The following is a 26469-nucleotide window of genomic DNA, read 5'->3' as shown; positions in this document are numbered from 1 at the left end:
TTTATATATGTATATGTATCTCTCTATATATACACACACATATACATTGTTTTTTAGGCACTGGGACTTGAACTCAGGAGTGCTCTACCACTGAACTACATCCCCAGACTTTTTTGTTTATTTTATTTTTAGATAGTCTGGCCCAGGCTGACCTTGAAATTGTAATCCCCTGCCTTAGCCTCCTGAGTTGCTGGGATTATGGGCATACACCACTGTGCCTGGCCCCCTGTATTGGATTTCTTTGTCTGCCAGTAGACTTCTTAGTATTCCCCTCTCTACACTTGGCTCTATGCTTCTTGGAGAAGTTATATATTAAAACAGCCTTAATTTCTGAGGATCCTTGTATAATGTGATCATTTAGTAATGCTGCTGCTACTTTGGGCAATCTGTACCATTTTGGCTTTATTCCTCCTGAGCAGTACATGCTGTGGGACCACTAACTGAGTTAATGAGTATTGTCCTGGGCAGTGAAATGTTACATTGTTTGTTTTTCAATTTGATTTGGTTTATATAAAGGATTGCTTTTGGCTTTAGGAAAGAGGACTATAGAAGGAGTTTGAGTCTTGTTATCTATACTTTTATAAAGAAGATGAAGGGACTCAATTGAGATGTGGGGTAAAGGTACCCACCATCATCCTGACTAGCTCTAAGCCCTAATCAAGTTTTCTATAGCTGACTAGTCACTAAGCTGGATGCTGGAAAGTGAGGGTGGATGTAGATGTGTAGAGAGGCCAGGTATCTTAGCCATGCCAAGTGCAATGAATCATTTATTAATGGATGGGAAATGGATTGCATGAATACTACTACTATGTATCTCATATAATTTTAAGACAAATTTTTAAAAATTGTTTAAAAAACTTGACTATATGATCATTGACATTAACTTAAAATATTTACTTCCAGAATCATTCTTACAGTCACTCTTATGGAACGAAGAAGCGATCTTCTCATTTTCATAAAGACCCACTGGTTAGTTCTGTTGTGTCACATATCATAATTTACTGATTACTTTAAGTAAGAATTATGACTGCTTTGGTGTTTTTGGTTTTGTTTTGATGTGCCCTTAAGGCATAATTGGAACTTGAAAATATGCTGAAAGATGATTTATCAGAAACTTTTGAAGTGATTTTGTTTTTACTTGTAAGATTTAATATCAGATTAGCATATGCCAACCTTTGGGGCTAGAATTAGGTTAGTAAGGTATCACAAGAAGCTAATAAGTGAGGTGTTTTCATTTATGAATTATCTTTTGAAGTATACCTCAAGAATAGTGAGGTTTTTCATCCTTATTTTAGAACTTATAATTGATTTGATTATGGAATTATGGTAGGTTTCATTATGAAAATTTGTTTTGTTTTGAAACTTGGAATGCATTTTCTGGTGGAAACAATAAAGTATGTAATGACAGTTTCCCTAGTTCACAGAAAACTTCTTAACCTGTAATGTAACTAAGCTGCAAACTACCTTTTTTTCCATGCTAGCCACCTTTGCTAGATATCTAGTTTAGTGGGGAATCATCTTCAGAATGCCCACCTGAGACACTAGGAATGCCTTTTTCCTGTTTTGCTGATGTAGTACTGGAAAAAGAAGCAGTTACCAAGCTCCCTGCTATTTTAGGGTTACCATGGGGAGGTGGGTGGCTGGCTTTGTCTAGTGGGAATGAGAATGTAATGGATGAGAAATTTAAGAGAGGCCTTGGATGGTGGGGTATTGGGAGCTCTGGGGAGAGGTGAGCGGTGGCACTTCCTTGGGGGTGTGAGTTGGGAGTGGTGCAGGAAAGACTGGGCAGGAGGGGTAGGGTTTGGGTGAGAGTAGGGATATCCCTGATTGCAGTGTCAACAGTAGAGAGGGAAGTCGTTTAAGTCAGAGATTGCATATATTTTCTTAACCTTGAGTAAAAAAGATGACTAGAGGAAATTTTATAGATGATTTCTGTTCTCAAGTAACTGTGTTGTATACAACTATTGTATAGTGTATTAAAAATGAATTTGCCATTGATGTTTTAGGCCAAACCATATTGCACTCTCTTTCTTATAATTTAATTTGATCAATTTATTTTGACAAATAATGGGATGAGGAAAAGTTTGGAACCAAATAACTCTTTAATCATTTCTGTGGCTTTGCCAAATGGATTATAAAAGTGGTAATCATTCAGTTGTCCTAGGTTTTCAAGGACATTCTTAAGTATGACATGAGAATAAATCGCTTATTTTTATTTCATTTTTTTCGGAGGTAGTTCTTGTTTTTTAAAGTAATAAAAATTAGTAATGGGGCTGGGGATGTGGCTCAAGCGGTAGCGCGCTTGCCTGGCATACGTGTGGCCTGGGTTCAATCCTCAGCATCACATACAAACAAAGATGTTATGTCCGCCGAAAACTAAAAAATAAATATTAAAAAAATTCTCTCTCTCTCAAAAAAAATTAGTGATGACTTAGTTTGAAAATAGTTATGTTTTAATACCAATCTCTTTTTTTATATATTTTTTTACATGTTGATGGACCTTTATTTTATTCATTTATTTGTATGCAGTGCTGAGAATTGAACCCAATGCCTATACATGCTGGGCAAATGCTCTACCACTGAGCCACAACCCCAGCCCTAATACCAATCTCTTTTGAGAGACTTGAAATAATTATTGCTTTGACTTTTTTTAGCATGATCCAATGCTTTAAAGACATTGTTTTGGAGAAGGAAGTTGGCAATGTCAGGTTTTGCCTTTGTGTGTTGTTTGGTCAACAGCATTTAGTCTAAGAAAAATGTTTTTCATTTTGCTTTTTTCAGAGTGGCCTCTACTTTGATCAGAGAAACTATAGCAGTCTTAGACATAGCAAACCCACCTCTGCTTACTACACTCGGGTCTGTCTAAAGTTTTTTGGCTTCTTGTGTTTTATCCACTTTTAACTTTCTAATTCCTCATTTGCATTTTGACTAGTTGTAACTAATCTGGGAATGACTGTGTTTGAACCCATTTTTGGTAACTGACTTCATGTAGTCCATGTGAGTGTGCTTTCAAACAGTGGGGATTATTGAATCACCCTGTTTATAAATCAGTTCCATTTCCCCCCGCCAAAAAACATTTTTAAGTGAAAATTTTAAATGTACAAAAAGTTCAAAGAATTATATAGTAAACATCCCATACCTGTCACTTAGATTATAAAATTTATTATATTTCCTTTATCACATAATTATTTATTTCTCCATTCCTGTATCCATCCATTGATTCATCTTATTTTTTGAAGCATTTCAAAATAAGTTGTAGGCATCAATATGCTTCACAATGGGTGCCCTTTTAGTAAAGTTTGCATGTGAAAGAATAAATTACACGAAATGAGAAGAATGTAATTTGGTTTCCAGTGTTAGAATCTTTTTTTTTCCCAATGTATTTAACAGATCACACATTTGAAACATGTTAAATATGACACACAGTACATTGAAAATAATTCAGGGCTGAGGGTCTAGTTCAGTGGTAGAGAGCTTGCTTAGTGTATGCAAGTCAGTACTGGAAAAAGAATAATTTATAAACCTGCACACAAAACTTCAGTACTCTTGTTTTTTACGTCTCATTGGTTTTGGTGAAAAGAACTGAGAACTTGTATCCTCAGATGACATCAGAAAAGAGAGATTTAGTTCCTTTAAAAAAAAATATTGTGCCCTTGTAGTGCATGGATTCATTGTGACTGGTATAATTTTAGCTGATTAAACTAAGGCAAAGGCACTTTGTCCACAGCATGTTTTTAAATATAGGTTCTCTAATGTATTTGAAAAAGAATGTGTGTAGTGATAACTCAAAACTCATTTATCTGCTCCTTGCAAAACAGCCTAAGCCCATTAGGAGTCTTGTTATGAAATCACTGAAAATATCATAGGAGCTGCTAATGACCGGATGTGGTTACCGCTTGCAGTGCTCTCTGTTTCTCAATGGTTCCTTAGATTCCTATCTTATATCCTAACAATAGTGTTTAAAGGACATAGACACATTTATAAAAGACTGGTCCAAGTGTTTTTCTTTCTTATCGTTTACAGTGGTGTTCAAGAAGATCTCTAATGACTAAAGTTTTTTTACTTCATGTGTTCCTAAACTACCCTAACCACTCAGGAATCGCTAATGAATTATGGAGTATAAAATCATAAACTGAAGTCTTTTGCTTTCATAATGGTGGGACCAGTTTTTGTTTTTGTTTATCTATTTTGTCTTTCTTTCTCAACAGTCTTCTTCCCTATGCAGTGACCCTCTGGCAACATCTAAGAGTCACAGGGTTAGTACTATTGGGGGAGTGTGTTACCTGCAAGTTACCAGTAGCTTTTCTTTGGGTTTAATAATGCACGTTTTTCATAGGCCTCCCCTACTGCAAATTCTGGTCTGCTGAGAAGTGCCAGCCTGGTTGGTATTTTCTTATTCCAGTGTGTGCAGTGCTGGTGGGGCAGCTGGCATGGGCTAACTCTGTGGCTTGATAGCCTTCCTCCAAAATAGTCAAGAATACATGGCTTTAATGACATGTGTACTGCATAATGTGCTGCGTGAGTTTAAAGTACAAAACTGTAGTTTATTCCCTTCACAGAAGTAGGTACTGCTGATAGTTGGTAGTCTTTTTTAGAATCCATTTCCTACTGATAGATTTGCATGGGTTCCATGTACTCACAGTATGAGATGGCTGCCTATGCAAGGGATGTCATATTTTAGTTTGAACAGCTACAACCTTTGCCATATTAATCTAGGATCTGATAAAGCAAGCTGGCTAGAAAAACAAAAGCAGTAGCTCTCTGTAATATGTGAATTGTTGGTTGGTGACTTTTAAGCTGTGGTTTGTTGTGTCATGGCCTATGCTAGTGGACTGGGAAAACTGAATTTTATTGTGATAGTGGGCAAAATGTTCTCTGTACTTCATTTCCCTTTTCTGCTCTATTTCCTCTTTAGAGAATAAATAACTAAATATTGGTTCTTCTAGTTTTATTACATGATGATGAAAGAAAATGCTAAAGTCAGTGTTTTTTTTTAATGAAGTACAAATTTAAAGTTATCATGAGATTGTTGTGTGTATATCAATGAATGTTTTGGTAGCCTTTAAAGTCTTTACTTGGGAAAGTTATACCCTTATGTCATTTTTTAAAACTTTTTTGGGAACTGAGTACTCAAAAAAAAAAAGTTAAGACATTTTCAAAATAACTTTGATGTACAATGGATAAATGGTATTTCTTTTGTTCTTTAGGCATCATTCTACGATGGTGGATTATATAACCCTTATAGTTCTCGAACTGTAAGTCTAAATGGGGAAGTCGTGAAGAGCAGGGAGATGTAGGAGGGTACTATTGACTTACAAAGAAAAAGTCACTCAATCTGACCTGTAATTACTTAACAAGCTGTGATCACTCAGTTAGCCAGTCGTGACTCTCACCCACGCTATGAGAAGGTGCCTGTTAGCAGTCATGACTTGAAATATGAGGGAAATAAGTAGGGAAACCTCTTTTCTTGCTCATTAATTCTTCCTGAAGTTCTGAGCAGCACTTCTCAGGGCATCCCCTTTCTCTCCTCTCTCTCTTTCTATGGGCTGTTTGTTTCAGACCAGAGAGTAATAGTTACCTTTTGCCTTGGGGATCAGGGTCAAGTTAGGTCTAGGGCCATTAATGTATTCTCAGCAGAAATAGGACCTGATCATTATTATAAAACCTTTCTTCTTGGAAACTTTATAGCCATCTGAATATAGTTCTTACTCATCAAGAACAAGTTCAGCCCGAAGCAGTCCTGTGGTGAGCTGTCTAGTTTCTTTGCATGTTTTATAGAAACTTTTGGTTGTTTTGTTAACCTGCATTCACAGTTTGGAATATTAAGAATGTGGTGTGTTTCACTGCTTTGAGCATGGATTATGATGCTCCCTCACTGCACAAAATGAAGCACTAATTTCTCCTTAGCACATAATTTCTCAAGTGAGTCTTGAATCATGGTCATTAAGAAAATTTTAAGATTGTGTATTTCTCATTTCTGTGAAACTTCTTATCTTCTAAGTGGGGATAATTCAGTGTTTGGTTGGCTACCTTTTGTTTTTCATTTCTATCTGAACTTCTGTCTTGTGCCATTTCACTTGCTCACCAGCACTTTTGTAAGTAGAGGGGAAGGAAAAGAAATAAAACAAGCCAACAAACAAATATATATATATTTATATTTATATTTATATAATTTTTCATATATTTATGGAAAATAAAACTGGAATAAATCTAGTTACCTAATCTTTGTGGAATATCAAACTTTACAAAAATAATATCAGTTAAGGAAAGTCTGAAGTAAAATTCCCCAGGTCCTTTCTTCCCCATTTCCAATACCCAAAAGGAGCCTCTGTTTTTATAATACCTTTCAGGGTATTTTCTGCACACATGAGTGCTTTTTATTTTGAACACAAATAGATTCCTATATACTACATACTGCTCCTTGACGTTTTCTCTAAAGTATCTTTCTATATCAGAACATAGAGATTTATTTCACTCTTTTTTGACATTAAATTTTTTTAACAAGTAAGCCATGTCCCTTACTTGTTTCACTTAATGCCTCTTAGAGACAGTTTCATATTAGCATATTATTTTTAATGGCAGTTTTATTCCATTAATGCATAGGTATACATTTTAAAAATCATTCCCTATTCATAGGCAATTAAGGTTGTCAGATTTTTGTTCCTATAACACTTTTATAATGAACTATATACATACTTATCTATGTGTATTGTGGACTTCTGTGTACACTGTATATAGAACATGTAAATAATTGTGCTGTGTACACTTTATATAATACATGTAAATAAATGTGCTATCTATAAATATACATTTATCCATTTATATTATTAAGTACTTCTATGAATGGATCTTCAAGGTAATCTGCACATCATGAAATAATAGGATTAAAGAGTATATGCTTTTAATTATGATGCATATTACCATATCGTCAATAAAAGGCTATATTCATTCACATTCCCAAAGGTAAATGATGACTTTAGAATCTACCTTATTATTCTCAATAATGTCAAAACTGGGGAAATTATTTAATCAGTTTATTATCATCAAAGATTTACTTTGTGGAATGGAATAGATGAGCTCTGTGGGCTTTCTTTTAAAATTATCTTTGGTTCATTTCTGCCATGTCCAAGTGGCAGTTCTCAAAAACGCCATTCTTATATTTATAAAAAATTATATACAGATGTTTAAGGATATAAAGACTTTTCACATAAGGAGGAAGTTTATTTTTAACCCATTTAGTAATAAAATTCTGCTTGTCAATTTTTGGGCCTGGTAACATTTTTTTAATGTTCCAGGACTGGTGGCACCTTGCAAATAGAACTTGGTAATGTAGTTTCAGTCAAGTGTAGGACCTTGCCCTTGTGAGCTGGCTATATCCTGTTTCATTTGCAACTTGGATTCAGAGTTACTTTGTGATGCCAGAAAGGTTTCTTAGTGATGTCAGAATGGGGAAGCAGGAAGAAGATTGCCCCATCCATGTAGGGTAATATTAGATCTCTACAAATTACATAGGGATGAATAAAAGGAAAAACGATTCATCACTTCAGTGTCCTTGCAGGTAGGAAATTCTGTCTTTGATACATATTATTGAATGTTGAAATTTTTTTTCCCCTTTCTCAAACTAAAACATTGAATATATTTATTGGCTCCGTGACAGGACCCCAAAGGATCTGGAGGTTTAAAAAGCATGAAATCCCTAGCTAGTTTTGGCTTTTACTCATGTCTTCCAGTTTGTTTAATTTCAGTGTAAAATTCTACTTTATTTTTTATGCTTTTTGGAAATAGCTTTTGATTTTTAATGATAGTTCATTACGCTTTGCAATAGCTTTTCTATTTAATGACACACAACAGATTGTGCCAATTATATGGAGTGTTTGTATGCTTCTCAAACCTTCCCTGTCATGCTTACAATCAGGTAAGACCTGTAGTGAAACTCAATCTTTTTTTCATTATCTGCATTTCATATCTATAGTTGGTCAACGATGACACCGCGAGCATTGTATCTTCTCTATCTTCTGATGGTGCCAGTCATGGGCAAAGGGAGAGTGTGGTGAGCATGGTTTGCATGCAAACAAATATGATGAATATTAAAATGACAACAGGGTGTGATCACATGAAATCTATTGGTAAAATTTGCATTTGACAGAAAGAACATTTTCCTTAAATTTAGTTTGTATGAATAATTTGCCAAATAATGTGTGCTCTTGAGACTATGAATAGACCTTTTTAAAGTTACCAATACCACAAATTTTAAAAATTCTTGTCTGACACATTCAACTAATTATTAATTGTAGAGGCAACAGATATCTGTTTTAGAATACAAATGATATAGTTGAAGGTTATTTTATGAAGCAGGGAAATTTATAGAATTAATGACATTTTTGTGATATTTAAGGAACTGATTTGGAAATTACATTGTTGAGGATGTGTGTTAGCTTGGAGCTAGAATAAAGAGCCCTAGGAAGCTGTGATTTCTTTAGAAAAAAACCAAGGGCATTTAATGCAAGTACGTTATGTGAAAGATTATAAATCCAAAGTTTTCATAAAGAAAGGGAACACCAAATGTTTTTGAGACTTGTTGCCAAAATCTGATTTACCTAATTAAAGTAGTTGTGATACCTTAGCCAACTAATTAATGCTCATGCATACAGCTAAAGGAGAAAGAAGAAACCGAAACATCTGAAAGCACCTCAGAAGGCAATGGAGTGGAAAGGGCAGGGGCTTTGATGTAATGATGCTTGGTCTCATATGCACTTAATAGTTGTGCTGATAGCAGTTTTTTAATATTTACAATGGAGATGTTAATGGCTATCTTTGTAGTCAGGCTTAATATGGATTAAATGAATGACAAGGTGGAAAATACCTATCAAGATTCTGAATAGTAGATGCCGATAATTACTACATGTAAGTCCAAGTATGCTATTGTTTTGAATAAAAATAGCATTGCTTAATTGTATTAATCCTTAGCAAAACTTTATACCGTTAAGCCTGTTTTGTCTCTGTGATTGGGCTTCTGAATTCCTTTAAGGAGAATAGTTTTAAAGCAAGGTAAATGATCAGCTGAGGTAAGAAATAGCTGATCAAGGTTAAAAATTATTAATTCAGTGTTAATGGAGTATCTTGAATTTGAGGCAGTGTGTTAAGTTCTACAGATAATGTTGTCAGCCTCTGACATGATTGGAGTTTATGTGCTAGTGAAAAAAAAATTAGGAAATAAGCTGTTAAGAAAGGAACAAAAAGAAAAGAAATTATAGTGACTATAAAGAGAAAAAGCAGGCAATATGATAGGGAACATACAAGTGTGTGTTTGTATGTGAGTAGTCCTTTGGATGGAGTGGTAAGAGAAAGCTCTCGAGGAAGTGACTTCTGAGCTGACACCTGAAATTGGACAAGTCAGCTGCTCAGTGGGCTGGGAGAAGAACTTTCTAGGCCAGTGCTGAGGATTTATATGGGAAAGAACTTGGTGAATTTGAGGAACCCAAAAAAGACCAGTGTGATTCCCTTCCTTCATTATTTTGTCCTATAATCCTTGGTGTGGGGAATATGAAAAAGAGTATTGTGGAAATTGAGTCAAATTTTTGGTAAGCACCTTGAAAATACTTTAGTATTCAGCATGTATGTACTCAACAGAGTGAGTATTATAATGAATTATAAATTTTGTGAAATACAGTAAAGGCTTTCAGTAGTGTTCTAGAGACCCCCTGTTGATGGTAACAGATGTCTTAAGCATACATTTTCTTGCCCTCAGGCAGTAAACAATCTATAGTATAGAATTCAAGTTAAAATGAATAAAATAGTTTATTTTAGGGAACTGTGATTCCACTTAGGAACCCCTTCTCTTTTCTTTTTACTTTTTTGAGTATTAATTGTGAAATTATTTCAATTCATGGCATTTTATCACACACCAAAATTTAAACAAACTTTCTCCTTATTGGCTAATGTTTTTATCTTTTTCTTCTCTCTTTTCTTAACTTTTAAAGCATCTCATTTTTTTTCTGACTGAAGGTTTCTGCTGCTGATTATTTTAGTCGCTCCAATCGTAGGGGAAGTGTTGTCTCTGAGGTTGATAACATCAGTATCCCAGATACGACCAGTGTGAGTGTATCGCATGTCACAATGATTCTGTCTTACACTTGTGACTAACAGTTAATATGGTAACTTTTTAAAAATTAGGAACTTTAATTTACTGCCTAGGTAATATTTATTTGAATCTACTAACATAAACTATAGCTATTTGTTTTGGACTGTATTTATTATTATGTCCTTTTGAAAAAATTATTTTTCCTGTGATTATTTTTGCTCATAGAACCCATCAGGAGCTTCAGGCAATTATCACTATTTTGCCAATTTGTCTCATCTGTTTTTTACTGTTTTTACTTTTTTTTTCTGAATTATTTTAGAGCAAATTCTACACATTTTGTCATTTTCCATTAATTCAAAATCTTTTCAGATCTACTATACCATTATCATACCTAATGAAATAAAAAAGCAATTCCTTAATGCCATCCAATTCTTACCCTATATCCAGATATTCCTGATTGATCTTACAAATTTTCCCCCTTTTTGAAGTATTGGCACGTGCCTGTAATCCTAGAGACTTGGGAGGCTAAGGCAGGACGATTGAAAATTCAGTGCCACCCTGGGCAACTTTGTGACTATCTCAATGTAAAAAAAATTTTTTTAAATTTCCCCTTTTGGCTTTGCTGAATCTATAAAGTGATAAGTAGACTTAAAAGATGAATAAGAAAGTATACTACTTAGTAAAATGTCATTAGTTGATAACAACTGGGAAGAATCTGAATAGATCTCCCCCCCCCCCCCCATGGTGCTAGGGTTGAATCCAGGGCCTTGTGCATGTGAGGAAGCACTTTACCAATTAAACTATATCCCCAGCCCCATGAATCTGAATAGATTTTAAACATGTAGATTATAGTGTTGTTTTGAAGAAATGTGTCTATCCATTGTTTTCACATTCATTAGGAACTGAATTAAGGAAAGATTGTCCAGCAGAGATAACTTGGGTCATTTGTCTTATTAAAGGAGCTCTAACCATCAGATTAGGATCTATCTGCTGATCTCATCTTTGTGACATTTGACCTTTGTTGCTTGTATTAGTGTTGTTTTGTCCACTGACCAGTGCTGTCCTGATTGTCAAGCACTTTGGAGGGGATGAATGGCAGCATTTCCTTCTAGAAAAGTTAGACATTAGTTTTCTAATGTCTAATTATAATTAGAAATTCAGGGATTATTTCAAATAGCAATCTCTGAACTATTTTAATCCTAGAAAATAATTTCAAGTGTGGCCTTTTAAATATTCCTGATTATTGGCTTTCAAATCTGCCTATGCAATAGTATCAGCTTGCTGTGGGTTGAATCAAGGACTCTCTCTACATATAAAATTAGATGATTACCTCCCAAGTCATTCTGAAATATTAATTTGCTTAGTAGCCTCTTTTCCCCCCCTAGATATGGACAGTTACATTTATTTTGTATACTTGTTCTCATACAGATTTTGTTTCTGTCATTCTTCAATTTAGGGTGTCTGAGTTAATGGTTATGTCCTTCTTACATTTATTTCTTGGAAATTTACTTAGTAATTACATAGAAATGAAAAAGTTGACAGTTATTTAAATCTCTCCCTATCTCTACCAATTACATGTAACTCTAATGAAAGAAAAAAAAATGTCTTAGAGTAGAGCTTGCAAATCTTGTTATTTTACAGCCTTCAATTCACTGGCTTTTATTAATGACTATATAAGGACTTATGTGATATTTTTAATTTTGTGTCTTGGAAAAGCCTAAAACATTTGCTGTTTCTCCATCTAGAGCAAGTAATTTTTCCTAATAGTATTTATTTCACAGAGCGTGCTGTGATTCACTTCATTGTAGACAAATAAAAGGCTGACTTGATATTGGTAGGCCCCTCACCCATTTTTAAAGATAAGTTGGAAATCTGCAATTTCACTGTGAAATATTCTGATTTTAAAATGCTGACAATAAATTCAAATTTTTAGAAGATACTTTTTAAAATATTTATTTCTCTCTCTCTTTTTTTTTTTAGTTATAGATGGACACAATACCTTTACTTTATTTATTTTTATGTGGTGCTGAAGATCGAACCTAGGGCCTCGAACATGCTAGGCGAGCGCTCTACCGCTGAGCCATGGCCCCAGCCCCTAGAAGATACTTTCTGACTGCTCCATTGTGTGTACCAAATATGTTTTTATAGCTAATAGTTTTATAACTTCTGAGCTAAGAGGTGTTGACAGTCAGGTCCTGATTCTGCAAGTCTGTATACTATTTATGGTCACCTTAGCTCTATGTCATTTTTTTTTTCTTTATTGGCTTCATTTTTGTTCTAAAGGTTTAACTGGAATAAAGGAAAATAATGTAAGTGTGCTAACTAAAATTTTGATGATTGCTGATAATTAAATCCACTTCTGATTGTAATTGTCAGCCATTTTTGCTTTAGGAACTTATTAAAAATGATTGTTTTCTTCCCTTCTTTGGCTGGGGAATCAGATCTTCCATTTTGTTTTTTCTTTTTTCAAACAATATTTGAATAGCAATAACAAGCCAGTACAGGTTGAGCAACTCTAATCCAAAAAACCAGAAATCGGAAATTCTCCATAAACTGACATTTTTGGGGAACCAAAATAGTGTCACAAATGAAGAATCCCACTCTTGACTTTGTGAGAGGTCACAGTCAGTACTCTGGCACACTAAAAATAAAGTGTAGAATCATCTTCAGTCTATGTATATAAGGTGTACATGAACAATAAGTGAATTTCATATTCAGATTGGATCCCGTGCCCAACATATCTCAATATGTATATACCAATATTCTAAAATCTGAAAAAATCCAAAATCTTAACACTTAAACATTTCAAAGAAGGGATACTTAATCTGTATATGTAAATATACATATTTAAATATATATAAACAGGTTTTATACACACACACACACACACACTAAACAGAGGATTCTGATCTACTGACTACATTTAACAAATTACACTATGAATACCTTTGTAGATTATAGTTTTATACCTTAAATATGATTACATTTTATTAAACTTGAAAAGCTTTTTCAGGATCTTGGCAGACTCTTTGGTTCTCATTATAAATATTAACTTGTCATTGCACTGCTGCTAGTTAGACATCCAGGCTATTGAATCCCCTGGGGCTTTAGAATACCAGATTTCACCTAGCTTTACAGTAAAAGTCTCAGAAGTGAGAGCCAAAGCATCTCTGGCCAAGTCACTGCAGCCACAATAACTGGACTGCAGCATGACTGCTCTGGGCATTTTCTGCTGGCTTAACAATCCCTGAGGTTTGGCGCATGATCTCTTTTGAGTTGCGACAGTTGGGATCTGTCAGAAGATAGAGAAAGTGGTAAGATTCAATGTTGTGATGGCCCAGTTTGGTGATGCCAACTTCTGAAATGTAAGATTATTCCAAGGTGATGTTCTGCTACAAAATGGGTGAGTTTGGGGGTAATTTTTGTAAACAGCAAATAGGAAGAAGGATTTAAATAGACAGAAGAATATTTTTATTTTGAATATTTCTTGCTTTTCTCCTTAGCTTGTTAGCAGAAATGAGTACGAAAACACTCTGAGAAAAATAAGGCAGTTTATTCAGATATAATAATTCTTTTCCTTGAAGAATAACTCCTTAAATATCAGGCAGTGCATTTTACTAGTACAGATTTGAGGAAGGACTATTACCTTTTAAGGCAATAATTGACAATATTAAAAAACAACTTTTGCTTACTGTTATTACTTGTTTGTTGCAAAACATTTTATATATTGTTTTTAAAAAATCCGTATAAAACTGTTTTTTGAGAGTAATGTAGCAAGAAGTAACATTTAGAGTTAAATGTCTAATATTTCAGTTACTGTTATAATAAAAGGTGTTTATAAACATGATGAAAATGAGTAATAAAAAGAACACTAAAAACTTTTTTAAAAAATAGGAAGTTGAAGTGTTCTGAGTAGAACCAGTAATAATAATGTTTTGTATTTTAATAATTAACTGATGAAGGTTTTCAGATTTCTTCTCTAGTTTGGACTGGGAAGGCTGATGTAGAGTTTGGAGTCTGGGTATATTTTATGTTTCTTTAGTTAAACCCTTATGTGCCTTTTCCCCCTAGTGGTAATTGGGATAGTATATGCAAGTAAATAACATGAACACTGGATTTCATAAAACTGAGGTTTGGACCCAACTCTGACATTTAGTAATTGTTCAACCTTCAGCAAAATCTTTCACCTCTGAATTTTCCCCCTTAGCTCTAAAATCAGAAATTTAGACTAGAACTTTGAGGTTCTTCTCCTCTTGAAACATTGTCCAAAACAACCCCAAAGCCTTTCAGCAGAGATGGGTTGATTCACTTATGATATATCAGGATAACAGACTACTGTAAAGCCGTTCAAATAAATGAGGTAAATAAATATATAAGTACAGATGGAGTATAGGATGTACTTATTCATATATCCAACAAATTTTATACTAAATACTATATATTAGATGTTATTATTGGCACTAGGTATACAGAGAAAAACAGTACTTCTGTAGAGAGATCAGACCCTAAGTAAGTGAATAAATATAGTATCAGAGTGATAAATGTTATGAAGAAAAATGAAATACTTTCTCAAAACATTGAGAATTTGGTAAGGGAATAGAAGAAACAGAATATATCTGGGACACTAGTATCAGAATTTTTAATGATTTACGGATTGGTTGCCATTGGTGATTGGAGGTCAGAATATAGTATGTTAGGGAGAAAGACCTATTTTTGATATCACCATCCCCATTTTCTTTGGCCATGTATGCAAATATTACTCAAAACAGAACAAAAACATTCTTAATGATGTGAGGAAAAAATATTTGATGATTATATTTAATGTGCTTTAGTTCAATCTGAACTTCTTTGGCTAAGTATACTAGTCTTATCTATTTGTGTCTTAATAATGTTTAGAAATATTTTTTTTTTGGCTTTTGGTTTATCAGGACTTTTCTTTTGATATGTATACACTTTTTGTATTAACATTTGCAGTACTAAAACCTAATTTTATATATAGTTTTCTTTAATGCATTTTAAATACCATGAAAAGAAAATCTATCCAAAATCTATCCTTTTAATGAATATTGCTTGCTTAATGCATGTCTTTCTTAGGATAAGAAATAAAGTTCTTGACATTTTGTCTTATATGTCTTAACTTTTATATTGGTTTTAGTATATTTACTTTTAGGTTTTAAACATCACTGAACTTGGGAAACTCAAATGAGATCACTTCTTTTTGGCTCCTGAAAGAAAATCAACATATTAAGCATCTTTTCTGATTTTTATCTCTGTTCTTTTATAGTTGGATGAAAAATCTGACAAACAGTATGCTGAAAATTATACAAGGGTGAGTATATAAATTCCTAAGGGAATTATGTTCTCAAGGTCAATTAAACTTTTCTATAACTTGTTCATTATTTTACTACAATTGGCCTGATGGAGCTACTCTTGCTCCCTTCATCTATTTCCTGTCCTTGACCCCTCAGAATTCCTCTTTAGTTAAATCATGTGAAACCCTGGGAAGAGAAAAGACTGCATTTTATTTCATTGAATGTCACCTCTTTAGCTTTTGGTTGTTCTTTTGGTTTTCATTCCTCTAGAAATTTATCCTGAGAAACCATTAAACACTGGAATTGAAATGTGTTTAGGAGTGGTGGTGACAAACTGAGGATTTGATTTCTTTATGCATAAGTTATTTCTTTAAATAAAGTAACTTTTTTGTGTAAGTTTCTAACTTTAACTTTTCTTCTGAAAGTAGCTTTAGAAAGTTGGTTAAGGAAATCACTTTTTAGGAATAATTTTATATTATATCCAAGAAAGTTATATCAGCTTTGTCCAGTAGACATACAATGTAAGCCACTGTTTTAAGTATATACATTAGTCTAAATTTTCTTGTAGTCACATTAAAAAATTAAAAGAGGCAAAGTTATGTTATATTTAATACAAATATCCAAAATATTTCAACATAGAGTCAATGTGAAAAATTAATGATACATATACTTCTTCCTTTTTTCCACACTAAGCTTTTGAAATCTGGTATATATTTTATATTTAATCTCAGTTTGGTCTAACCACATTTCAAATGCTCAAAAGCTGCATGTGGCTAGTAGCTAGCATATTGGACAACACAGATCTATATCGTTTATTAATCAGTAGTATACTCACATGAAATTAATTTTGGAAAGAGCAATCTGAATTCCTATTGATAGGCAGTGTTGTTGCTTTCAGCTGCAAATAGAATCTCTGTCTTTATCAGCAAAGTATTAGAAAAAGAAGAGATTCTTAAAGCAGTTTTAGGAACTAAATAGGGGAAGTGCCAATTAGCATATCAGTTATAAAAGTTTAAAACTGCCTTAAATTAGTATATTGTGATCACCCTTGTGCTATTTGAATATAGCAATGATTAACTTAGAGAATAAACAAACTAGGTTGGGGGTGGATGTAGCTTGGTGGTAGAGGCACAAAAAAGATTGTGAGAGGAAGGAAGGAAGAAAGAAAAGAACCACCTCCCATTAAAAACAATTTCCTTCTTGGTTATTGAATTCTAGATTCTAATAAGGTGTTTGAGTTAACAAAATTATGCTTAGTAGGCCTGTACCCTTCTCTGATGGCTCTCTCCCAGAACAACTTAAATTGCCCATTGTGATGGTACTTGGTAACTTCCTGACTACACTGTTTTAGTATATTCATCTGAAGTGCACATCTGCTTCTACCACCCTTCTACCACCCCATTTTTAGTTTCTATAGCAATATATTTTTAAAGAAATAAGATTCAAGTATCATATTTCTCTCTTTCTAGCCTTCATCTCGAAATTCTGCCTCAGCAACAACTCCTCTAAGTGGAAACTCATCCAGACGAGGAAGTGGGGACACCAGCAGTTTAATAGATCCAGACACCTCATTAAGTGAATTGCGGGTAAACCGCAACTTTTGGTTTGCTTTTTAAAAAGTCTTCTGGTTTCTTTGTAGTGTACTGGAACTTTTAATATTTAATGTGACTTATTAGAAAGAAGTGACTATAAATTCCTTAAAAATAATTAATAATACAGTTTAAAAATTTGACTTGGATATTTCAGAGCCTGCAGGGAAAGAGATTAGATTATTCCTTTTTTTGTTCTCTTTCCTGAAATTTTGATGGTATTAGAAGAAGTTCTACAAATGCAAAGACAAAAACAAACAAACAAAAACAAAAACAACTTTGTTACGTGTATAAAAGCAATTCTATCGGAATTAACTGGCCATATTTTAAATGGAAAATATGTGGGTTTACAAAGAAACAGACTGAGAAATATTAGTCTTTTGAGCCATTGTAGTAGTATTTGGCTACTTGAATATAGTTATCTTTTTTTTCATAATAATATTTGAAGTAATAATATTTTGGCAACCAAAATACATGAGATAATGAAACACCTATTTGACTCATTAGTTGTGTCTCTTGTCTTTTTAACCTTTTAATTTATAAAATGAAAACTTAAAAAAATATACTTGAAAGTCTACTTGCTCAATTTGAAATTTGTGAGGAACAGAGAAGGGTACTGAAAGAAATTGCCTTCCTCTCTTCCTTTCTTCATTCAAAATTTATTGAACACTTGGTCCTGGAGAAAGGAAACAGATTCTAGCCTTCAAGAGGCCACACTGTTTCATAGAGAAGACAAATTGATTCAAAGCAATAAATCCAGATTGTGTGATACTATAGTAGTACCAAGAATAGGCTAAGTTAACTCAGAAAGGTGTCATCTAAATTGGACTAGGAGAAGAGATAACAAAAGTCTTTTCAGAGAAGACAAATTTGAGCCAGAGTTTGAAGGGAGAATAAATATTAATTAAGCAAAGAAGTTGAAGAGGGAGGGTTTTCTTAGATGCATGCAGAGGATCAGAATGTTATGGCGAAGTTGCCACAGGATAGACTGAGAAGTAAGAAGCAGTGGTGGGTGAGAGGGAAGTCTGGGAAGAAATGAGGGCCCAATCACAAATCTTCTATGCCAGCCTGAAAAGAATTCAGTTTTTTTTTTTTTTTTTTTTTTGTAATCATGGATAGATAGCATGCCTTTATTTTATTTGTTTATTATTATGTGGTGCTGAGGATTGAACCAGTGCTTCACATATGCAAGGCAAATATTCTGCCACTGAGCTACAGCCCCAGCCCAGGAATTCAGTTTTCCCCTGACAGTTCTGTTATATTAAGTAGGGGACCAGTATTCTCTGATTTGAATTATTAAAAATAACTTTGGCTATAGTTCAAAGGAAGCATCACAATAGAGAAAAATAATAACCCTGTGGTTGAACAATAAAGATCAGATGGGCAAGTCAAAATGGAAGGGAGAAAATGTAAGAAACATAATCTGAAGTGAATATGTGAGGTTGGAAATTTGTTGGGCAGTAAGTGGGGGTGGGTGAGAAGAGATTAAGAGAAGGTTTTAACCTTCTTTTAAAAGTGGGAGTGTTGGGCTAGGGATATAGCTCAGTTGGTAGAGTGCTTGTCTTGCATGCATAAGGCCTTGGGTTCATCCCCAGCACCAAAAAAAAAAAAAAAAAAAAAAAAAAGTGGGAGTGTTTACTGTTTTCATGGATTGGATTGAGCCAGTAAAGAGTAAGGTTGAAGATTGAGGAAGAGAAGAGGATGACAGAGCAAAATGCTGAGCAAAGTCCAGGGTTCAGATGGTCTTGCCTAGTCTGAAAGTCCCTTCCACTGACACAGCAGTGGAGGAGGTAGAACAGGTGGTGACCAAGTAAGATTGTAGGTAAGGTTGGAACAGGAGTCTGGTTTGTGAAATGGGCTGGACACAGGAGAAGAGTTGATCAGTCCAGCATAGCTGTGGCATTGAAAAATGTCAGTATTTATTGAGCTTTTACTATTTATAAGATGTTGAGTGCTGATGGTACATTGTTGAATAAGACAATTTCCTCCCTTTGGATGCTACATTCTAGTGGGACAAAAGGACATGAGAATAAGGTCTTCTATTCTCAGACTGAACTCTCTCTTTAAATGACCACCCTGAAGGAATGAGATTTAGTGCCCTAGCACCTGGTTTCTGATAGATCCTTAGTAAATGTTTGTTGAATGAATCAATGAGTAAAAGACAAATCTCCCAGGGAGGGAATGAAGTGGGCAGGGGAAGCATAATACCCAAAATATGTATGATTTGCCTTTAGCAGTTGATCCTGCCTATAATAGCAGAGTTGCATTTGGGGCCCTCTGGCAGTTATGTCCCACCTGAATTGAGTATCCAAAATAGACCTTATATAACAGGGTCAGGCACAAGGGAAATAATATTTTTCATTTAAAATTTGGCCTGTTTTAGTTTTTTTAATAATACAGTGGTAATATTCAGAGCAAATGCTTTTCTTATCATTTATGTGGTATCATCAGGTTAAAATGTCTCATTTAACAATGTATTCAAAATATGTTAACTTCCCTATCTTTCTCCCAAATTAATTGTGGTCAGCAACCAAGTCATTGAAAGATAACTTTGTTCATAATAGTTTTGAAGCTTACACATGAATCAAAGTTGCTAATAATTGATTTTATTCTATATTTTACTAGTTGCAGGCTAAAAATTATTTAAGTGATTTATTAAATTAAAAATTTTATAATTTATATACCTTTTTTCTGTATACAACCCTACCCCCATTTACTGATGTTGTTTTCAGTAGAATTAGTGCCAAGAAAATATTTAGCATTAGCTTGATTTCTCCAGACCTTACACCAGCCCCACTATCAATTTAACCTAGTGGTTTGGGGTAATAGCTTTGGTTTCTTTTAGTTTGGAATGTACAAAAATAAGTCATATTTTCATCTGACTCTTAAGATATATTTGTGCCTGGTTTTATGCAATGGTTCATTCCTATGTCCTGCAGGATATCTATGAACTTAAGGACCAGATACAGGATGTAGAAGGGAGATACATGCAGGGGCTTAAAGAACTAAAGGTATCAGGGTCCATTTTGCAGCCCAAGCATGCTCTGTATGCAGAAGTGTTGGTTATGGTGACTTCACAAGTTCTGTTAACCCACTGCACATAGCTTTACTAACAATGTTTGTCTTTCAAGCATGTGCTTAACCTGCAAAGCATAGGAAAGACAAACTTTCAATCTCTGCTTGTTTAGATGTTGAGTATAATTTTTGGAATATTCAGCAAATAATTATACCTTACAGTTCTGAAGACTTGTAAAATAGTTGCACATCTCTTGTGTTTTAGCCATAAAAATTTTAATTGGGCAAACACCTAAAAATATTTCAAGAATTTTTTTTTTAAATTGAGAATTGAACCTTAAAATTCTTCCATGCTAAATGAAAGGATTTTACTTATTTCTATCCTCAAATTCAGTCAGTATTAAAAGCAGGCATAAGAAGCAAATGAGAAAGTATTATTATAAATATCCCCTTTGGAGGAAGGAATCAGAAGATATGAGGCCTATATTTTCTTTTTGTTTTTACTTAGGCCAAAAAGATCTCTAGTGCCTTAAAGAATTTGGAGGTAAATTTAAATGGGCTTTATCTTTTCTCAACAAGGATGACTAGTAGCTTTCAATATAAATGTATGAGATAAAGGGTTATGGAGTATAGCTTAATGATAGTGTGCTTGCTTAGCATGTGGGTTGTAAATTGCATTTGTTACCATGTTCTTTCCCCACCCATGTTTCATTATGAAGAATCAAGCCTAGTTTTATGAAGAAACCCAAAGTTTAGATCTGCATATAGTATCCTGTTTTGCAATAAAAATATGCACCAAGTCTCTAAAAAAGCAAAAGTAAGACATTCAGAAAGGTGACTCAGGATATGCTCAAAGGATAAAGCATGAACCTCATGAGCAGGACATGATTTGAAGTAGCTGCGCTCCCAGCCACCACCTTCATGCCGGTGCTTTGGTCCATAAGAAACTTAAAGTTCAAATTCAGGACCACAAAGGGTGGGAAGTCCTGTAGGGAATATCCATGAGGGAGGCCTGAAAGCTGCTAATAAGACCACATATGCCTGTAATCCCAGTGGCTAGGGAGGCTGAGATAGGAGGATCAAAAGTTAAAAGCCAGCCTCAGCAATCGTGAGGCACTAAGCAACTCAGTGAGACCCTGTCTCTAAATAAAAAATATAAAATAGAGCTGGGGTTGTGGCTCAGTGGTAGAGTGCTTCTGAGTTCAATTTCTGCTACCCCCCCCCACCAAAAAAAAAAAAAAAAAAAAGGACCATGTGAGGTTGAGTGAAGAGCAGGAAAATTTAGTTAGTTACTCTTCTCATATAATCTTATTGGTCTAGTCTTCAGGATTTAATCCTGATTTAAACTTTTAAAAACATAATTTGTAGAAAAATCTTGGGTTCAGGAAGCAAATTCAGTACATTAAATAAATATGTGCATATTAAAGTCTCATACCTAACAGTGTATCATTAGGAAAGCAAACAAGTGATTCAGAGGCAGTCTTGTTTTAATTTTTTAAAGATGTTTTCTCTTGTATTTATTGCATTTATTGCATTCTTTGAAGTATACAAAAGAACAGCTTAGATTTGAGACATGAACAGTTAAGATTCCCCCCCCCCCTTTTTTTTAGTTCATGCTAGTATATAACTGAACTTGACTTCAAATTATGTTTATCCTTGGGAGGAAAGTCTATCTGGTGATGAAGCATTGTGTTGTGATATATTCTATTTTTAAAAGTATGTTGGTTCACTGCAAATGCCATTATTCTTTTTAGGTGGGGAGGGTGGGTGCCAGGATTGAACTCAGGGGCACTCAACCACTAACCCACATCCCTATTTTATTTAGACAGGGTCTCAACTGAGTTGCTTAGCGACTCGGTTTTTGCTGAGGCTGGCTTTGAACTTGTGATCCTCCTGCCTCAATCTCCCGAGCTGCTGGGATTACAGACATGTGCCACAAAGTCCAGCGACATTATTCTTGATTATTATGTTTGCCTTTGGAATGTTTTCCTCAAGTCTTCCCTTTATCCTTTCTTTAATCAGGAAAGTTGAGCCTTCAGCAATACAGTGTTTATCACATTCCATAGTACTGTTTAGTGTGCACTTACCCATAAAATACAGTAAAATATTTTTGAGAAACAAGTGAACTAAAAGATTTTTAATGATTTTTATAAATTAAAGAACCAAGTTCATTTTAAAAACTATTAAAATTGATACCTAACTAAATTTTAATGTGGAATGACAGCAGTAAATAAAAGAATGTAGTAAATCTTGTTTTTAGCAACCGAAAACTTTTCAAGGCATTCAAAAATGGCAACCTGTAGCATACAATGTATAGTATATAATTTATGTTTAAAAACATAAACAGAGGCAAGCAGTAACTGCATATGAATGAATAAGAAATGCCTGATAGGTTCTCCACCAAACACTGATGTCTCTGGAAGGCACATGGTCAAGGAAGAAATTTGCTTTATCTGTATTGTTTTTCTTGCAGTGAAAATCTTATCATGTTTTGCTTAGGTACTTTTAGGAGCAGTTGTTTTTTTAACTGGTAGATAACATTTCAGAATTACTAAAAATATTCTTAAAATCTTGGCTTACCATTACTATCTGACCAAACTTAAATTACTTAGCCTCCCTGTCATCTGTTATCTACACAGTGGGGATGATGGTAAATATCTGATGGAGTTACTCATAGATTATATTCAGTAAGACATATAAATACTTTATAATACCCTGCAATTATTATTAGGTATTATTGTCATAACATTAGTCAAGAACCTACCTGAAGCCAGGTATGGTGGCACATACCTGTAATCCCAGCTTTTCCAGAGGATAAGACAGGAGGAACACCAGTTCAAGATCAGTTTTGGCAACTTAGTGGGACCTTGTCTCAAAAAAATTAAAAAGGAATGGGGGTGTAGTTCAATTGTCGAGTACTCCTGGTTGAATATCCAGTTAATCTCCATCCCCACCCACCACCCCTAATCTTAGAGGCCAGGGTTTGACCCTGTATATTTCTAAAAATGTTGAATGCAAAACTTCCTCTTGATAATTTGAGAGGCAGGACTGGTACTAAGATACTCGATGTATCTCCCTCAAACTTTTAGCAGTAGAGTATTCTGTGATTTTTTTCAGGCCATGAGGAAGGACACCAGCTTACCTTCACAGCAGGCCACGAGGAAGGGGCGACACCAGCTTATCTTTGCGATCACTTGGGTCCAACATAATCTTGATTTAGCCAAAAAAAGTCCATCTTTGATAAATGTTTTTTTGATAAGAAACAGTTCACACTCCACTTCCTTGATGATCTTAGCCTGAATGGATGGATCATCTTCCACTCTCCCAAACACTTTAAGTGTGTATCACCTTTACTAACACTTGACATATAATGATAAATAGTTGATAATATTTGTGGATTTCATATTCGCTATCTCGGTCTTTTCGTAAATTAGGAAATTAACATTTGTTAATCAATTTGTACAGTTTCATAGGTTATTAACTAGGTTTTGAGATGTAGAGGACAAGAACAAAACTCATGCATCTTTGTAAAAGTACATAGGTACTTGGTTCATTTTTATTGATCATTTTGTAATTAAGACCTTTTAGAAAATGTTCTTCCAAATATTTCCCATGTCTTTGCTTCTTAGAAGAAGTGTAGGAATAAAGAGAGAAATGAGTTTGACTTAAGTAATACCAGGAAGAACTATCGAAAGGAGTTAATAGACTATGGGTATAAGTATTACATTATAACTTGACCAGTCTGATGAAATGTCTACTGTGGGCACACACTGAGAATAAAATGATTAAGATATCATGTCCATTAAATCAAGTAGCACACAAACTAGTTGAGGGTTTTGGTCATAGGGCTGTGAAAGTTTGTCCTAAGAGTTATATGGGCATTTAAAAATAAAAGAAAGAATATGAATTTATACTTGGAGCCACAGGGTTATGGACTATAATTTAGTTAAATATGTGCCTGGAATACTAGACCTGCTGCCCTTTACAACATTACTTTTGGAACTTGGCATTTTTCCACTGTTGTTTCCAGAAATATCTTTTTAAAATGGACAACTGATTGATGAATCTTAGGCATGAATAAATATTAATATACATAATAAATTATAGTGTGTCATTTTATTAGAGAAAAGAATATATAGTTATATACAGTCAGATTTTAAACCTTTACCCAGTGACTTCAAAACTTTAGGGTGCATAAGAATTACCTGGAGCCTTTTAAAATATATATATTGATATTGCTGGGCTCTACCTCCAGATTTTCTGATTCAGTGGGTCTGGGAGGAAATTGAAAATTTGCATTTTTACCCTACCAAATTGTGTTAAGAACTTTTTTTTTTTTTAACTATTAGCTTGTCAAATGAACAAAAATCATACTAAATTCTGCATTACATTAATATTCTATTACATATGTACTATTATACAGTTGACTTTGCTTATAATCTTTATTTAGATTGAATGTTTCTAATACTAGTTTAAATCTTTTTTTGAAGCATGATTTTGGAGAGAGAAAGAGAAATGTATTTGTGTGTATTCTTATTAAGGTATAATTCACACACTATAATATTTGCCCATTTTAAGTGCATAGTTAGTGGTTTTCAGCATAATCACAGAGTTGTGCACCTACCACTACAACCCTAGCTTTAGAACATTTCATCACCCCAGACACAGAGGCTCTGTACCTATTAACAGTCATTTCCCATTCTTCCTCTCCCACTCCCATCCTCAGCCTGAGCAGCTGCTAGCTTTGTCTTTATAGATTTGCCCATTCTGGAGATTTCATATAAATAGAATCATACAGTAGTGATCTTTTTTGGTTGTTTTTTCATTTAACATAATGTTTATAAGATTCATCCATGTTATAACTTGTATTGGTATTTTTTTTAATGACTGGATAATATTTCATATATAGATTTACTTACTACATATCATTTACTATTTTTGCTATTATGAATAATACTGCTGTGAACATTTGTGTACAGTTTTTATGTAGACCTATCTTCATTTTTCTTGGGTACTTAAGTAGGAATAGAATTACTGGATCATATGGTAACTCTATATTTAACAGTTTAAGGAACTGCCAAACTGTTTTCCAAAGTAGCTATACCATTTTACATTCCTATTAGCAATTATAAGGGATCCAGTTTCTCCACATCTTCCCTAAAACTTGATACCTTGTTTCTTTCTTTTTGATTATAGATTATAGCCATTCTAGTGAATGTGAGGTGATATCTCGTTGTTTTAGGGGGAACTAGGAATGAACCCAGGGATCCTTTCGCACTGAGCTACATCCCCGTCCTTTTTATTTTTTATTTTGAGACAGGGTCATGCTAAGTTGTTGAGGGTCTCCCTAAATTGCCCAGGCTGGCCTTGCATTGGTGATCCTCCTTCCTCAGCCTCCCAAAGTTGCTGCAATTACAGGCATGAGCCACTACACCCAGCCTCATTTTTTGGTTTTAATGTGCATTTCCCTAAAGTCTAATAATATTGTTTTCATGTGTTTACTGGCTGTTTGTATATCTTGGTTGGAGATATTTCTGAGTCCCTGCCCATTTTTTTAAATTATTTATTTATGTATCTTTAGTTTTAGGTGGATACATTAGTTTGTTTTTATGTGGTGCCGAGGATCGAACCCAGTGCTTCATGCATGCTAGGCGAGCACTCTACCACTGAGCCACCACCCCAGCCCCCCCCCTGCCCATTTTTAAATTGAGTTATATTGTCTTTTATTGTTGAGTTGTAGGAGTTCTTCATATATTCTAGCTATAAGTTCTTTATCAGTTATAGGATTTACAAATATTTCCTCCCATTCTGTGGGTTGTCTTTTCATTTTCTTGATGGTCATTTAAAGTATAAAAGTTTTAATTTTGAAGAAGTCTCTTTTAAATTTATTTGTAGGGGGTTCATAAGCTTTCATTGTTGTACCTAAGAAACCACTACGTACCCCAATGTCCTAAAGATTTACTTATATTTTTTCTCTGAAGAATTTTATAGTTTTAGCTGTATGGTTCATTTTGAGTAATTTTCTGTGTGGTGTGAGATAGGGGCCTAAATTAATCCTTTTCATATGTGAGTGTTCAGTTAACTCTATCATTTATTCTTTTCCCATTTGAAATATATGGCCATACTTACCAAAAATTAACTGATTATAAATGTAAGGGTTTAGGATTTGGAGATCTTTTTCCCTTGAACCTTGGTTTGTAAACATTTGTCCTAGTATTTTTAAAAATTTATTTCTAGAACTTAATTTCTTTTTCTAGGTGAAATGTTTTTCATTTTTGCTTTTAAAAAATCAATAGGTACAAGTAATTACCAAATTAAATATAATTATTAGAAAAACATTTATAAGCTATTTTAGGTAGAAGTTTTGAGGTATATAAAATATCAGGCATTTTGTGGTAGCTCTCTTTAAATATTTGTTTTTGTATTGCTCACTTATAAAAAATGATTAAAATTTGAATAATTGCTAGAAGAA

General features: G+C 34.0%; 1 protein-coding gene across 24 annotated transcripts in view; it reads left to right on the top strand.

Moving 5' to 3' along the window:
* Positions 1-26469, top strand: part of Lrrfip2 (LRR binding FLII interacting protein 2) — an 89676-nt gene that overhangs the window by 41837 nt on the left and 21370 nt on the right. For 10 of the 24 annotated variants that reach the window (XM_076843510.2, XM_076843535.2, XM_076843486.2 and 7 more), the window contains 11 exons: positions 904-969; positions 2782-2856; positions 4209-4256; positions 4337-4381; positions 5208-5255; positions 5689-5745; positions 7973-8050; positions 10006-10095; positions 15366-15410; positions 16863-16979; positions 19922-19993. In XM_076843510.2, the coding sequence (XP_076699625.1) occupies positions 904-969; positions 2782-2856; positions 4209-4256; positions 4337-4381; positions 5208-5255; positions 5689-5745; positions 7973-8050; positions 10006-10095; positions 15366-15410; positions 16863-16979; positions 19922-19993 (741 nt within the window). The remainder of the gene's footprint in view (positions 1-903; positions 970-2781; positions 2857-4208; positions 4257-4336; positions 4382-5207; positions 5256-5688; positions 5746-7972; positions 8051-10005; positions 10096-15365; positions 15411-16862; positions 16980-19921; positions 19994-26469) is intronic. The other 14 variants (XM_076843594.2, XM_076843578.2, XM_076843616.2 and 11 more) reach the window with 8 other exon arrangements.

Source organism: Callospermophilus lateralis, chromosome 1, assembly GCF_048772815.1.
Source record: "Callospermophilus lateralis isolate mCalLat2 chromosome 1, mCalLat2.hap1, whole genome shotgun sequence".
Classification (NCBI taxonomy): Eukaryota; Metazoa; Chordata; class Mammalia; order Rodentia; family Sciuridae; genus Callospermophilus; species Callospermophilus lateralis.
The sequence above is the reverse complement of the archived record's forward strand: the minus strand, read 5'-3'. Positions and strand labels throughout refer to the sequence as shown.